The sequence below is a fragment of the Opisthocomus hoazin genome, chromosome 10 (assembly GCF_030867145.1).
Source record: "Opisthocomus hoazin isolate bOpiHoa1 chromosome 10, bOpiHoa1.hap1, whole genome shotgun sequence".
In the NCBI taxonomy this organism is placed as follows: Eukaryota; Metazoa; Chordata; class Aves; order Opisthocomiformes; family Opisthocomidae; genus Opisthocomus; species Opisthocomus hoazin.
Window position 1 is genome coordinate 23,784,859 of NC_134423.1, and position 13,977 is coordinate 23,798,835.

General features: G+C 60.6%; 2 protein-coding genes across 6 annotated transcripts; one reads left to right on the top strand and one right to left on the bottom strand.

Moving 5' to 3' along the window:
• Positions 1–1,687: 1,687 nt before the first annotated feature.
• Positions 1,688–9,147, top strand: PLIN1 (perilipin 1). Of its 4 annotated transcripts, none has more exons than XM_075432058.1 (9): positions 1,688–1,759; positions 2,592–2,650; positions 4,512–4,710; positions 4,869–4,951; positions 5,312–5,564; positions 5,756–5,982; positions 6,501–6,653; positions 7,337–7,570; positions 8,089–9,147. In XM_075432058.1, exons 2-9 carry the CDS (start codon positions 2,606–2,608, stop codon positions 8,458–8,460), a joined length of 1,566 nt encoding a protein of 521 aa, XP_075288173.1. In that variant the 5' UTR covers positions 1,688–1,759; positions 2,592–2,605; the 3' UTR covers positions 8,461–9,147. The 4 variants fall into 4 exon arrangements, with proteins under 4 accessions (XP_075288173.1, XP_075288172.1, XP_075288171.1 ...); XM_075432057.1 differs by having other exon boundaries at positions 1,703–1,759; positions 2,560–2,650; XM_075432056.1 differs by having other exon boundaries at positions 1,712–2,650.
• A 241-nt stretch (positions 9,148–9,388) lies between these two features.
• On the bottom strand, positions 9,389–13,901 carry LOC104337823 (ras-related and estrogen-regulated growth inhibitor-like protein). Of its 2 annotated transcripts, XM_075431717.1 has the most exons (4): positions 12,028–13,901; positions 11,644–11,697; positions 11,340–11,416; positions 9,389–10,786 (listed from the first exon to the last, which is right to left on the bottom strand). In XM_075431717.1, exons 1-4 carry the CDS (start codon positions 12,266–12,268, stop codon positions 10,361–10,363), a joined length of 798 nt encoding a protein of 265 aa, XP_075287832.1. In that variant the 5' UTR covers positions 12,269–13,901; the 3' UTR covers positions 9,389–10,360. The 2 variants fall into 2 exon arrangements, with proteins under 2 accessions (XP_075287832.1, XP_075287833.1); XM_075431718.1 differs by lacking the exon at positions 11,644–11,697.
• Positions 13,902–13,977: the final 76 nt, after the last annotated feature.

Genomic DNA, 13,977 nt, shown 5'->3' on the forward strand with positions numbered 1-13,977 from the left:
GGTAATACCTTTATATTGCAGCAAAGGAATATTAAGTCACACAGGTGACTTTTTTGAACTGTAGTTAAAGTAAAAGACCAAGTGGATTGCCCAGGAAGTTAATTCTTAAAAAGAAACTGGACAGCCATCTGCCAGCAGTGGTTTAGGGGGTGCTGATCCAGCCATAGGGCATGGGAATAAATTAGTTACCTCTCCAGACCCCTTCCAGAGCTAAGCGTAAAGATGCCTTGCAGGTCTTTGGAGATCTGGCTCATCCCCTCGCCGTGGTGTGTTAATGGCTGTGGAGCAGACTGCAGAGACAAAGGTGTAAAACCCTGCTTGTCTGCACCCAGCTGATCCCTTCAGCTCTACATGCTGCCTGCAGAAACCCAGAAAGTGTTTCTGGCGTGGGCTGGAGGCGGTGGTACCTTTGCACCGCAGAGCCCGGGGCTGGCACAGCCTTTGCCCAGGAGGACGGGGAGGGGATGAGCGAAGGCGACAGCAGGGCAAAGGCTGTGTTGTCTCTCGGTCCCAACTCCGGCCAAGGCAGAGAGGAGGTTGGCGTGACCCCTGCGCTTTTGGCAAGGCCAGTGGGGCTGGAAAATGTCTCAGTGCCAAGAGAGCAACCTTTTGAGCTGCTGCCCTTTGTCCCACTGTCTGGAGAGCCGTGGCTCACCCCACCGCCGAGCTGGAGCCAGCCCAGGACATTCACGTGCGAGGAAGGCAGAGCCCCAGGCTGAAAGCGAACTCCGGGCTCTTAGGGAGGGAAGTGGGTGTTTTCCTCCCGTGCGTGGCTTTCCCGTGTCCCTGGGAAGCCTCCCACTCCCACATATGAGCAGCGCAGCCAGGAGCAGGGAGCCGTGGAGCCGCGCTGGGTGCACACCTCCGTGTCCTGCACAGGGGTGCGGGGCAGCTGCGGGTGCTCGAGGACTTGGCTCTGCTGCCAGGGCCTCCCCTGATGCTGAGCCTCATGCCGAGGGCCTCCCTGCCACGGTCTTGCTCCTTGAGCAGCCTGAGCTAGCTTCGAGGGTAGCCCTGCTTTGAGCAAGAGTCGGATGAGGTGATCTCCAGACATCACTCCCACCCTGATTTTTTCATCCGTTTCTGTCTACTCCAAATGCCTAGAGCTTTCCTAATGCAATGTCTGCCCTGACCCTCGGCTAAAAGCCTCCTCGCCAAAATCCTCGGTGAATTCTCTTAGAAATTGCAGACCTGGCCAAACTAGATTGTTTTATGCAGGATGTCCCCGCCATGTCTGCCTTCTGCTCCTTCTGCCTAGTAAAACTCTCCTGGGGAGAAACTATGTTCCTGGTCTGTGTTGCATTCCCAAGAGGATAGGATCCTGATCCACCACAGGGGATCACAGGGGATGCAGAAATACAGGAAGGTTTTAATCTCTTAGAAGACCTGCCTGACTCTTCACCTTCTCCCTGGCTGCTCATGATATGTCGCTTTTGAGGTGATGAGGTCCAAGGGCAGCTTCTTGTCACCTTCTCTTGGTGGAGTGGCATTAAACCCCCGGTGCATCCCAGCTGTGCTGCAGCGTCTGGGCTCAGCAGGGGAGACAACGAAGGAGACTTTCTGGTCATCTGTTCCAAATTACGGTGGCTTCAGGGAGCTCTTTGGCCAGTTTCCACCGCAACCAGCCAGCTCCCAAACCCGCGCAACTGGGAGGTGGGGCCTCGTGGTGGTAGTGGCCAGGGCACAGTGCATCGCTCTCAGAGGACCCCGGGTGAAGGGACAGGGCAGCCACCATCCTCTGCTCCTGCTCTGCCCCTCGGTGAGTAGCCTGTCCCCACCGGACACGCCGGGGACCGGCGAGGTGAGAGCAGGGATCACCTGCCCTCCCTAAATCCTCCTGGATTTCATCAGCTGCTGAGAAAAGGGGGTCTGCGCCAGGGATGGGGGCTGGAGGCGTGCTTTTGGGTGTCACCCAGCTGGGCGCAGTGGAGACGGGTGCCCTGCGGTGCTTACACCGAGCTGGGGCTGCGTGGGAACAGGCGCTGGCGTGGCGAGCAGCTGCGCTGCGGGGCAGACGTGCGGGAGGGGGATGCTGACCACGGCCGGGCAGCTCGCCGCATCCCTGCCCGCAGCTCCTGTCGCTGCTCCTGCCCTGCCCGCGTCCTGCCCGTCGCAGCCTGCGTCCCTCAGCCTGACCCCGCGCACGTCTGTCCGTACCCCGGTTGCTCTGAGCTTGCTTTACGGCTCTGCCAATGCCCTCTATCCCGCCTTGCACTGTAGCTCCTCCAGACCAGATGCCTCCCAACTCGTTTTTTGCATCTTTGCCTGTTAAGACACACTGGGAGGGGCGGGCTGTGTGGAGTCGTTGGTTTTACAGCTTCGTGGGTAAAAAGTCAAGCGTTAGGCAATGCCGCATCCATCGCACCTGTGGGAGGTGCGGGTCTCAGCCCAGCGCCCGGCCCCGCCATGCTCGGGGCTGCAGGAGTGAGTGAGTGAGTGAGTGAGTGAGTGAGTGAGTGAGTGTGTGAGCGAGTGAGTGAGTGAGTGAGTGAGTGAGTGAGTGAGTGAGTGAGTGAGTGAGTGAGTGAGGAGAGCCCGAGCCCAGCCCTGCCTCCGCAGCGGGGTCTGCCGCTCCCAACTCGGCTTCGCAGGTCGATGCGTCGCGATGACGGCGAAGAAGAATCAGCCTCTGCAGAATGGAAGTGCCAAGGTGGGTGCGGGAAGGGGGGAGAGGCGAGGGCAGAGCCGTGCCGAGGGCACCGGGTAGCTCGTGGCAGCTCTGCCGGATGAATACGAGTCACATCTGACACCGTCCCACGTGTCCCTCTGTTAGCCTGGTGTGGACCGTCACCTGCAATAATATAGAACCTCACCAACGGGAAAGGATCGAACCTTTTGCATGCTGGAAACTAAATAGTTCAGAACCAAGATTGTTAACCCTGGGCGATGTGAGCCCTCGGTGGTACCTGCCAGCGGTGCCTGTCCTTCATCCGTGTCCCCACAGTGTGCACCCCAAACCTGCAGCAGTCGAGCTGCCGGGGATGCAGCGCTGCGCTGAGCAGCTAGAGCCCAGAACTGCTGAAGTGCGGGATTTCTGAGAGGGCTGGCTCTGCTTCAAGCCAAAATTAGCACAATAGAGCACAAAACAATATAGTCTTTATCCAACTTGCAGATTCACTGTCCAGCCATGGTCACAAGTGGGACGTGAAGCCAAACTCGGCCCCTCATCCACTGGGACCAAGGGAAAGCTCAGCTTTTTCCTCAGCTCTGTCCCGTGCAGCCCAAAGAGCGCTTGCCTCACGGCTGCTGTGATGAGGGGCCTTTGCCCACTCCCCCTTCGGGGCTGCAGTGTCTCGCTCAGTCGTCTCGCCTCGCCGGGTGGGCGCCGGGCGAGAGCAGGAGCAGAGGGTTGGAGCTGCAGGTTTGGGGGACCCACCCCCAGCCTTGCCAGAGCATTGGCAGCACACACAGATGCCAGCTGTGCTGGTTTGTACTGGCATCCCACGTGTCCCGTGCTAGCAGGGTGTGGGGCACGGTGCCTTGGAGAGCTCTGATGTCCTCTTCTTACAGCAATGGCTCCTACCAAAGCCCTTTGTGCCATCAAGGACAGACCTGCTCCTCTCCCCTGCTCCTTGTCGAGGTCTGTATCCGTAGCTTGTCACAACAGTGACAAGACAGAGGTGCCCATAGGCAAAATGGACTTTGCTGGTCCAAGGTCAGGAGCAAAGGCTGGCTCAGGTGGAAGAAGCAGCAGGGCAGGGTGGAAAGCCAGAGGGAGCACCTGGACAGGCTTTGGAGATGGGGGGGGTGGGGACCGTCACCCCTCCGATGCTGCCTGTGGTGTCCCTGCTCCTTCAGCGGCAGCAGCCAGCCTGGTTGTCCACAGCTGTGCCAAACGCAGCACAGCTGGGAGACCCTCGGTGGGGTTTGAGAAATGCTCTTCTCCTCCAGCATGAGCTGAGGTCTTCCGTGGTCACTGCGCCACACCACATGGCACCAGCGTGCAGGCCATGGGGTGTTCCTCAGGGAAGGGCTGTTGGCTTCAGTGGAGCCCAGCGACAGGACAAGCGGCAATGGGCACAAACTGAAGCACAGGAAGTTCTGTCTGAACATGAGGAAGAACTTCTTCACTCTGAGGGTGACGGAGCCCTGGACCAGGCTGCCCAGGGAGGTTCTGGAGTCTCCTTCTCCGGAGATATTCAAGAGCCGCCTGGACGCGGTCCTGTGCAGCCTGCTGTAGGTGACCCTGCTTCGGCAGGAGCGTTGGACTAGATGACCCACAGAGGTCCCTTCCAACCCCGACCATTCTGTGTGATTCTGTGTGTATGAGGAAGAACTTCTTCACTCTGAGGGTGACGGAGCCCTGGACCAGGCTGCCCAGGGAGGTTCTGGAGTCTCCCTCTCTGGAGATATTCAAGACCCGCCTGGACAAGGTCCTGTGCAGCCTGCTGTAGGTGACCCTGCTTCGGCAGGGGGGTTGGACCAGATGACCCACAGAGGTCCCTTCCAACCCCTACTATTCTGTGATTCTGTGATTCTGTGGCTGACCGATGCCCATCTGCCATGCACAGGAGAATGTGCTGCAGAGGGTCCTGCAGCTGCCGGTGGTGAGCTCGACCTGTGAAAGCCTCCAGCGCACCTACACCAGCACCAAGGAGGCCCACCCGCTCATGGCCTCGGTGTGCGAGGTCTACGAGCGGGGCGTGCAGGGAGCCGGCGCCTTGGCCATGTGGAGCGTGGAGCCTGTGGTGCGCAGGCTGGAGCCTCAGTGTGAGTCCATCTACGGGGGGGGGGGGGGACAGACACAGCTGGGGGGAGGCTCCACAGCCTCCCTTGGTGGGACAGTGCTGGCACCAGCCGGTGGGACCCTCTGGCACAGCCCAAGAGCTTTTCTTACCAACCTACCCCCACGCTTTTGCCCAAGGCAGTTGCTGTGGCTAACAACCTGGCCTGCCGGGGCTTGGACCACCTGGAGGAGAAGATCCCTGCCCTCCAGTACCCTGTCGACAAGGTAAGTCGCAGGCGGGACAGTCTGGGACCCCCCAGCAGGACTCGCAGCATGTCTCCTCTGCTCTTGTTTCTGGATGGTGATGGGTGGCTCGGGGGGAAAACAGTGCAGCACCTCCAAGCAAGGGCTCCTCCAGGGGCTCCTGCAACCCAGGGGATGGTTGGGGCGTTCCCAGACATAGGTCAACAGCATCCTGTGTCCCATCCCTGCCAGCTAACTCCAGCCCAGGCTGGAGAGAGCTGTTATGCCCCTCTCAGGGCTGCCTGCTAGCATGGCCATGGCTGGGGTCCCTGTGGTCCCTCCAGCTGTCCCACGCCACACTGAGCACACCAGCAGGGCTGCTCTCCATCCCTCCACCCGCAGCTCGCATCTGAACTGAAGGACACCATCTCCTCCCCGCTCCAAAGTGCCAAAAGCACCATTGGCAACTCCGTGGATAAGATCATGGAGCTGGCGGCGGAAGGCTATGAGGCCACCAAGAACACCGTGGAAACAACGGCAAGGTACACGAGGAGGAACTCGGTGAGCCAGATGGCAGCCGCAGGGGTCGACACGGCCCTAGGAGGGCTGGAGAAGCTGATGGAGTACCTACTGCCAGAGGAGGACGAAGAAGCAGGTAGTCCTGATGCCCAAATCCCATCTGAAGGTGTCTGGGGAGGGCTGGCTACGTGTGGGGTGGCACCTTGCTCGTGGGGTGCATGTGGCAGGAGGAAGCCCCTGGATTTTGGTGCAGAGCTACCTAGGAGGGTTGTCTCACCAGGATGCAAACCCCTTACCGCTCTTCTGCCTGTGCTCTTCTGCCTTTAGATCAGAAGCCCAGAGAGAAACGTGGGTCAGCAGTAAAGGTCTCCCAGCAGCAGCCCAGCGCTCCCAGTGCTCCCAGCGCTCCCAGTGCTCCCAGCGCTCCCAGCACCCTGGGCCGGATTGGCGCCTTGGTTAGCACCGTCTCCCACCGCGCCTACCAGCAAACCACCCAAAGCCTCCAGCATGCCAAGACCAAAGGGCAGGAGCTGGCCACCTGGATCCCCATCCTGGTGAGTGCCAAAGCTCCTGCTCCTCCATACCCTCTCTTGGGCTAATTCTGCTTTCAGATGAGACATTTTGGGGTCCTTGGAGCACGTCCAAGAGTAGAGCAGTGGGCGCTGCTGGTTCTCATGCTCAGTGAGACGAGCTGGGACCAGCGGTTCCTGCGGCACTTTCACTCACAACCTTGTACCAAGTTAGTGGGACGAGTTATTTTTAGCCATCATCCAATGTATATTGTTGATTTATGGCCTTGCCATAACATCCTCCCTAAAGCAAAAAGCCCCTCCAGGGGCCTGGAGAGGATGGGGAGAAGGAGGCACCTCTCCTCTCCCACCCAGCGCTGCGGTGGGAACCCCCTCCCCAGCCTCTGCCAAAATCCTGGAGCTCCCAGCTGCTCATGCGCATAAATGAACCCCTCTGCTCCCTGCGCACCCTAGGGCCCCCATGAAATCCTCAGGATAAGCAGGGTGGGGTGGATGGGACCGTCCGGCCGCCCCCAAGCAGTGGCTTTCTGCTCCCCTTCCAGGGCAGGCTGGCCAAGCCAAGCACACCCGAGGTGCCGCAGGTCCACGGTGATGGGCAGAGCACCGCGGCCGGCTGGCTGAGCCGGAGGCAGAGCAGGGTGCCAGAGGAGAAGCAAGAGAAGGCAGGGAAGAAAGATGACAACCACACCAAGGAGGTATGGAGAAAAGGGGCACAGTGAGCCAGGGGGGCTGTGAGCCAGGGGAACCCCAAGGCATCCTCCTGCCCATGGATCACGAATGTTCCCCCCATACGCTTGGGGACCAGGCCCCCATCCCTGCTGAACCCTGAACTACAGCTTGGAGGAGATGAGGGGGAGCTGGCAGGGGGGGAGCCCCAGCAGCCCCCTTCCCTGACTCCCCAAAGCTGGGGGCTGCGGGCAGCCTCTACGCCGGGCAGGGTCACCCCTTTGCTGCTGTGGGGTGTCAGCACCGAGCACCCCACGGAGCCCCTGAACGCCCCTGACAAATCCCCCGGCCACGGTCCCAGCAGCGAGGGGTGGTGTGAGCCGGCGGGGCTGGGAACGGTCCCCAGCAGCGGCTCCGCTGGGACGCGGGGACAGGAAGCAGCAGGTCGGGGTCGCTGCCCTTCGCCTCTGCCTGCAGCGGAAGCGCAGCCCGGGACAGGGGGTCCCCGGGGGCCTGGGCGTGGGGGGAGCCGGGCAGGGGGAGGACAGGGAGCGATCATGCTGAAAAAGCTGCCCTGACTTTTGCAAAGCAGAGAGCCGAAAGCGCTCAGGCTTTGGGGTGCAGAGGGGACGGGGAGCCCAGGGCCATCCCTGTCCTGCCCAGAGGGGCTGGTGGAGCCAGGGCCAGCGGCTGAGCTGGTGTCTCTGGGCAGGTGGGCGACGGCCCCGGGCTGGTGGGCAGCGTGGCTCACAACCTGCAAACCGCCTGCGCCTCCGGCATCTCCAGCGTGAAGAAGGTCCCAGCCGTGGCCTGGGATGCGGCAGAGGGGTTGATCCTCTTCACCCCGCGCAGGCTGTCCAAGGCCATGGAGACGGTGGATGCTCTCGGGGGGACCCTCGTCAGTGCCCCCAAGCATCTGCTGGGTACCCTGTACAGCTACGTACCGGTGAGTTTGTCCTCAGCCAGGTCCTGTCCATCTCCAGTAAACCCCATTTTGCCCAACCTCCTCCTGTGAGCACCCCAGAGCTGGGTGATGCCCAGAGGTACCAGAGGGCAGAGGTGGGGTGCTGTTGGGACACCTCAGTCCCACCCTCCTCCTGAGTATCTCTTGAGCTGTGACAGGCTTGTCAGTGAGTGTCCCCCATAGAGCCAGCAGGTCGGCCGGTGGTGGCACCTTCGCACAGTTCATGCCTGAGCCGGAGTGCAACCACAGACTCCTGGGAAAGCAAAAGTTCAGACTGGCACTTTCCTTCCCTAAACTTTTCTTCCTTGAACTTTCGTTCTCCCCACCCCACTGTTCCCCTGGAACCATTTCTCCACTGCAGCTGCCCAGGAGTCCCTCCACTGGGGACCCCTCTGCGGACCAAACTGGCTTGTCCTGTGGTCCCCCCAGTTTTAGAGGGGCTGTGTAGCAGAGGGACAGCGGAGCCGGCGGCCCAGCCGGGTGCTCACCTCAGCCTTCAGCTCCGCAGGCAGTCAGTGAAGCAAGAGGAGGCAGCCGGGGGCAGCAAGCCCAGCCCAGAGACGGAGCAGAAGGAGGAGGACACCAAGCCAGCCGCCCCCTCCACGGAGGAGAAGTCCCAGCTGAGGGGTGACTGGCGGCTGTACCGCGGCCATCACCCCCTCTCCTTCCTGGGGCTCGAGGACCCCCTCTTCCTGCGGCACAACCTCTACCGCAGCCCTGCCTTCGAGCCCGAGTGCCCGCTCCCGCGGAAATCCGCCTTTGCCCCCTACAACAGGCGGGTGAGCGAGGGCTCCTACCGCTTCAGCCCCGAGGCCATGTACAGCCGGGCTTACTACACCAACCTCTACAGCCCAGCCTTGAAGAAGGACTGAGCTGGTGGGGAGGACCAGTGCAGCCCGACCCCCTCTAACCCCTCCCAGCACGCTTTGCCCGGGCCCCCGCCAGCCGCCCGCACGCACCCCTGTACCGGGACAGGAGCTCAAAGTGGTAGACACGCCATGGGATGTCTTCTCCTTCTGGAGTGCATCGGGGCCAGGATGGGGGAATAAAGGCATCCCAAAGCTCTCTTGGTGGAAGGAGAAGGTAGGGGCAGGTGGGACCAGAGGGGACCAGAGAGGCGAAGGAGATGCAGAAAGAGCAGTGAAAAAAGAGAAAAGGGGACCAGCCAGGCCTTGCATGGGGTCAGCCTGATCCCTGTGTGAGCAGACAGTGTGGACTTGGATGGGCTACACATTGAGAACAGCGCTGAGAGAGCAGGGAGGACAGCAAAGCCATCAAACATCACCATAGCAAGCCCAGTTCCCCATCCTTCCTCCCTTCATCCCCCCTCACAGCGCCCATCCCTGGCCATAGATCGCTCCTCCGTGGAGGAGCTGAAAGTCCCCACCATCCAGCAGGACTCATGAGTCAGAAAGCCGTGGTGGTGGGACAGATGGTGGGGTCAGGAAGAAGACTGGTGACAACAGGTGGAGCTCCCAGAGCCCCTCTCTCCCACAGGACCACCCGGCTTCGCGCAACACCTAGCTGTGTCCGCCGCAATAATAAACCTTCCCGACCCACTGCTCGCCCCATCTGCTCGGCTGCTTTATGAGAGAGAGCCACCGAAATCAGGGAGCGGCGTGGGGCGAGACACCCAACCCAGGGCCGAGGGAGCCGGGACGGGAAACTCATCCTCGGGTGGCTGCCACGGGGACAGGGGGTGCTCGTGCCCAGCACAGGACGTGTCTCTTCCCATGCCCCGAGCACAAATTCACAGCCCCTAGGAGCAGGGGGCTTCCTGCCAAAGACGATTTATTGCGTTTCCAGAACACAGCAGAGAAATCGGTGTCCGCACTGCACGCACAAACCCAGCAGGCTGCTTTCCCAGGCGCACCCGGGGAAGGGTCTGGGGAGAGGCAGGGAACAACCTCCCGGCAGCAGAAGGGTTCGGCGATGAGCCCAGCGACCCCTTTCCCCACCTCCCGTCCTCCCCGGGGACAGGCAGCCTTACAGCAGGAGCAGCTTGGGAAGGCGCCCGGTGCGATCCTCGTCCCGGGAACGAGCTGTGCGCTCGGTTTTTTCCCAGGCAGGGCCTGTACGGTGCTCGCACAAGGACAACTGCGATCGCCGAAAGGCTGTGGGAGAGAGGACCATGAGCAGGACAGTTCAGAAACAAGGCGGGTGGGGTGAGAAGCACCAGCCCTCGCTGAGGTCCTCCAAGGTCGGCCAGCGCCACGGGCTCTGGGACACTCCGACGCAGCAATTCACACGTGGGAATGGCCACTGGCTCCCTGGCAGAGAAACCCCCACCTTGCCAGCTCATGGGTGCTTGAGGGTTGCCGGAGAGGACCCTGATGAGCGTTAAACAGGAATCGGGATCCCAGGGTGGGAGCAGGGGGACAGGGAGCTGGGCAGCCACGCAGAAGCAGCGTGTCCTCCCTGCTCACCCGCAGCCCAGGCAGCTCCTGCCACAGGAGCCGGGGACGATGCTGCCTGGAGCTGTGGCAAAACCACCTGGTGGTTTCCAGTATTGGAGGACGGAAGGAGAAAGCAGAAGGCACCTAAAAAGCTGGTACAGCAAAGAGTAGAGACTCTGCCCCATCACGGAGCCAAGAGGAAGGCACTACTGTCCTCAGGTATGGCTGCGTATGGCAGGACATCCAGACCCCGACATCAGGAGGACAGCAAGGAACCCACCATACTTATGGAAACACACGCACCATCTCCGTGGGCACTGGGGAGGAGGCTTGGTCCAGCCGGGCAGCACAGGGAAAGCAACACCCATGCCGCAGCTCAGAGGGAGTCCGTTCGCTTACGGGCAAACACAGCCGACACGGTCTTGACGATGCCACGGATCCCCGTGCCCTTTTTCAGCGCCAGTTTGGTGTCAGGGATGCGCTTGGCCAGTCCATGGAAGACCGTGAGGGCCCCGTGATAAGCCTCGGCTGCAGAGACCTCGTAGAAACCGCAGTCCGACGAGAGGGCCAGGAGCCGCCCCTCCTCGCTGGAGACTGCCCGCCGGTGGTGCAGGTCCCGTTTGTTGCCCACGATGACGATGGGCACCTTCTCCTGGCTCTGCCCCTCCTTGGCCGCCTTGATGAACTGGATCTTGAGGGGCAGGACATTGAAGCTGGCGCGGTCGCAGATGCTGTAGACCAGGACAAAGCCGTCTGCCCACTGGATTCGCTTCTCCTCCGAGGAGCCCTCCTCTGCCTGCTCCTGGGGAAAGAGAAAAGGGTTTTTTTTATCCGGCTGCCTCCCTCCACGCCTGCCTGCTAGCACAGGGTGCAGCAATCCTGAGCCCGTCAGGGCCGGGGCGGCTCGCACGTAGCCAAAGGGCAGAGAGGAAGAGGAGTACTGAGGAAGGCAGAGCAGCACCTGGCAGACCAAGGGGACACGATTTGGGCTGTCCGCACCTTACCACCCAGCTGCCAAGCACCGCAGGCTGTAGGTGACAACAGTGTGGGGACCTCAGAGCGGCACCTTCACTTCATTAGCACGGTCCCGTGCTCAGTCTGGGCTGGTGGGATCAGAGCTTCAGCTCTGATGTCCCCGGCCAGGGGACCAGGGGCTACGGTGACTACCGCTACCCCGCCAGCAGCGCTGCCGCCCCGCGCTCTGCAGGCAGGAAGGGTCCAGTTGCCTACAGACCACCCGACGCAAGAGCTTTGCTCAGCTGGAGCTCACAGCCTGTGGTTCCCCACAGGTAACTTTTAGCAGAGATTTTTTCATCCCTGGGGTGAAAACAGGTGACAGGTGACAGGATTCTGACCTGCGAACTGGGGACGTCCCAGATGTGGAAGAGAATCTCTCGGCCATCCACAGTCAGGCTGTGGCTGTAGATGAATTCTGCCAAAAAAAAAACCAAACCCAAACCATCATTTTCATGGATGCCAAGGGGCAGCTCCCTCAGCCCAGATATTCTCCTCCTGGGGACAAGCCTGTCACATCCCCCCCAGGAGACCCTGGGAGGAGACAAAGGCTCCAGAGAAAGGCAGGAGAGGGTGGGAAGCAACGAAATCCAGCGGCAGAAGGGATTCAGCACCCCCCTGACCCCGCTCCCTAGCGGCGCTCACCCATGTCTCCGTACTCCCCGATGAAGCGCCGGGTGAGGAAGCGCACAGTCAGAGCTGCGGAGGGGAGAAGGAGAACCATCAGCACCACCCCAGACCCGCAGGATTGTCCTTTTTCAGCCCCAACAGCCAGGCACCGTCCCCCCCGCACACTCCCCACAGCGGGAACGAACCCCGGCGTCCCCGCAGCCCCCGCGAGCGTCTGCCCGGCTCCCCCACCTCGAACCGCCTGGAAGCCCCCCAGCTCCGTCTCACGGCTGCTCCGTGGGGCTCCTCTCTGCAGCTTGGTCTCCAAGTGCCGTGGTGGCTTTCACCCTTTTTTGGGGGGAGAAGAGGGTCTCCCTGCCCAGAACCCCCCCCAGCTCCCAGCTCGTGGTGGGTTCTTACCCGATTTCCCCACGTTGTCCGCTCCCATCACGAGGACGTTCACCTCCGTCTTCAGAGTGGTGGGGCCGGGTATCTCCAGGAGGGCAGCGTGGTCGGGGGTGAAGCTGGCGCTGCGGTGCAGCGGGAGACGGAGCCCCATGCCGAGCGCAGCCGTGCCCGGCTGGTGGTCCCTGCGGCTCCCCTCCCGCACGGCCGAGCAGCGGGCACTTCCCGCGGCACCCAGGGGACTGGACAGGGCCATGCCCCTCCCCGCAGCCACCGGGGCGGTGCCGCGGGCGGGCGGACCAAGAACTTCGTTACGGCTCGGATCGTCCCGAACGTTCGGCAGCACCCGGAGCCTGCCCGGCCAACCCCCGGAGCGGCACCGGCCATCTGCGCCAGCTGCTCCACCAACGGCAGCCCGGGAGGCTGCCACGGCCGCACCTCACGCACGTGGTCCCTTGGCAGGGCCACCGAGCCCCCTGTCCGTTCCCCATGGCGATGGCGGGAACGCCTGCAAGGAGTGGTGGAGCATCTCACGAGTGGTGGAGTGTCTCGTGAGTAACGGAGCACTGTTTCACAAGTGACGGAGCATCTCACAAGCCTTGCAGCGTCTCACAAGCGATGGAGCATCTCATGAGTGGTGAAGCATCATCTCACAAGTGGTGGAGCGTCTCATGAGTGATGGAGTGTCTTTAAATAATGGAGCATCTCACCAGTGATGGAGCATTGTTTCAAAGCAGTGGAGCATCTCATGAGTCTTGCAGCATCTCACAAGTGACAGACTGTTGTCTCACGAGTGATGGGAGTGTTGTCTCACAAGTGATGGAGCATCTCATGAGTGACGGAGTCTCTTGTGAGCAAGGGAATGTCTCAAGAGTGATGGGGATTCTTGTAAATGATGGAGCATCTCACGAGTGATGGAGCATTGTCTCACAAGTCATGGAGCATCTCACAAGTGGTGGAGTGTCATTTCACAAGTGGTGGAGCATCTCGTGAGTGATGGAGCGTTGTCTCACGAGTGATGGAGCATCTCATAAGTGGTGGAGCATCATCTCACAAGTGGCAGAGTATCTTGTGAGTGATGGAGCATCTTTAAATGATGGAACGTCTTTAAATGATGGAGCATCTCACGAGTGGTGGAGTGTCATTTCACTAGTGGTGGAACATCTTACAAGTGGTGCAGCGTCTTGTGAGTGATGGAGCGTCTTTAAATGATGGAGAGTTTTTAAATGATGGAGTATCTCACGAGTGACGGAGCATTATCTCACAAGTGATGGAGTGTCTTGTGAGTGGTGGAGTGTCATTTCACAAGTGGTGGAGCATCTCGTGAGTGATGGAGCGTCTTTAAATGATGGAGAGTCTTTAAATGATGGAGCATCTCACAAGTGATGGAGCATCTCACGAGTGGCTGAGTGTCATTTCACCAGTGGTGGAAAATCTCACAAGTGGTGGAGCATCTCACGAGTGGCTGAGTGTCCTCTCACAAGTGGTGGAACATCTCACAAGTGGTGGAGCATCTCACGAGTGGCTGAGTGTCCTCTCACAAGTGGTGGCGCATCTCGTGAGCGATGGAGCGTCTTTAAATGATGGAGCGTCTTTAAACGATGGACCATCTCATGAGCGACAGAGCGTTATCTCGCAGCTTGTGGAGCACCTCACGAGCCTTGCAGCGTCTCACAAGTGATGGAGCATCTCACGAGCGGTGGAGTGTCATTTCACAAATGCTGGAGAGTCTTGTGAGTGATGGAGCACCTCTAAATGATGGAGCGTCTTTAAACGGTGGAGCATCTCACGAGTGGCGGAGCCTCTCACGAGTGGCGGACCGTCATTCCACAAGTGCTGGAGCGTCTCGTGAGCGATGGACAGTCTTTGAGCGACGGACCATCCGACCAATGGCGGAGCGCTACCTCGCAGCTCGTCGAGCAGCTCACGGGTGACGCAGCGCCCCCCGCCCTCCCTCGAGCGGGC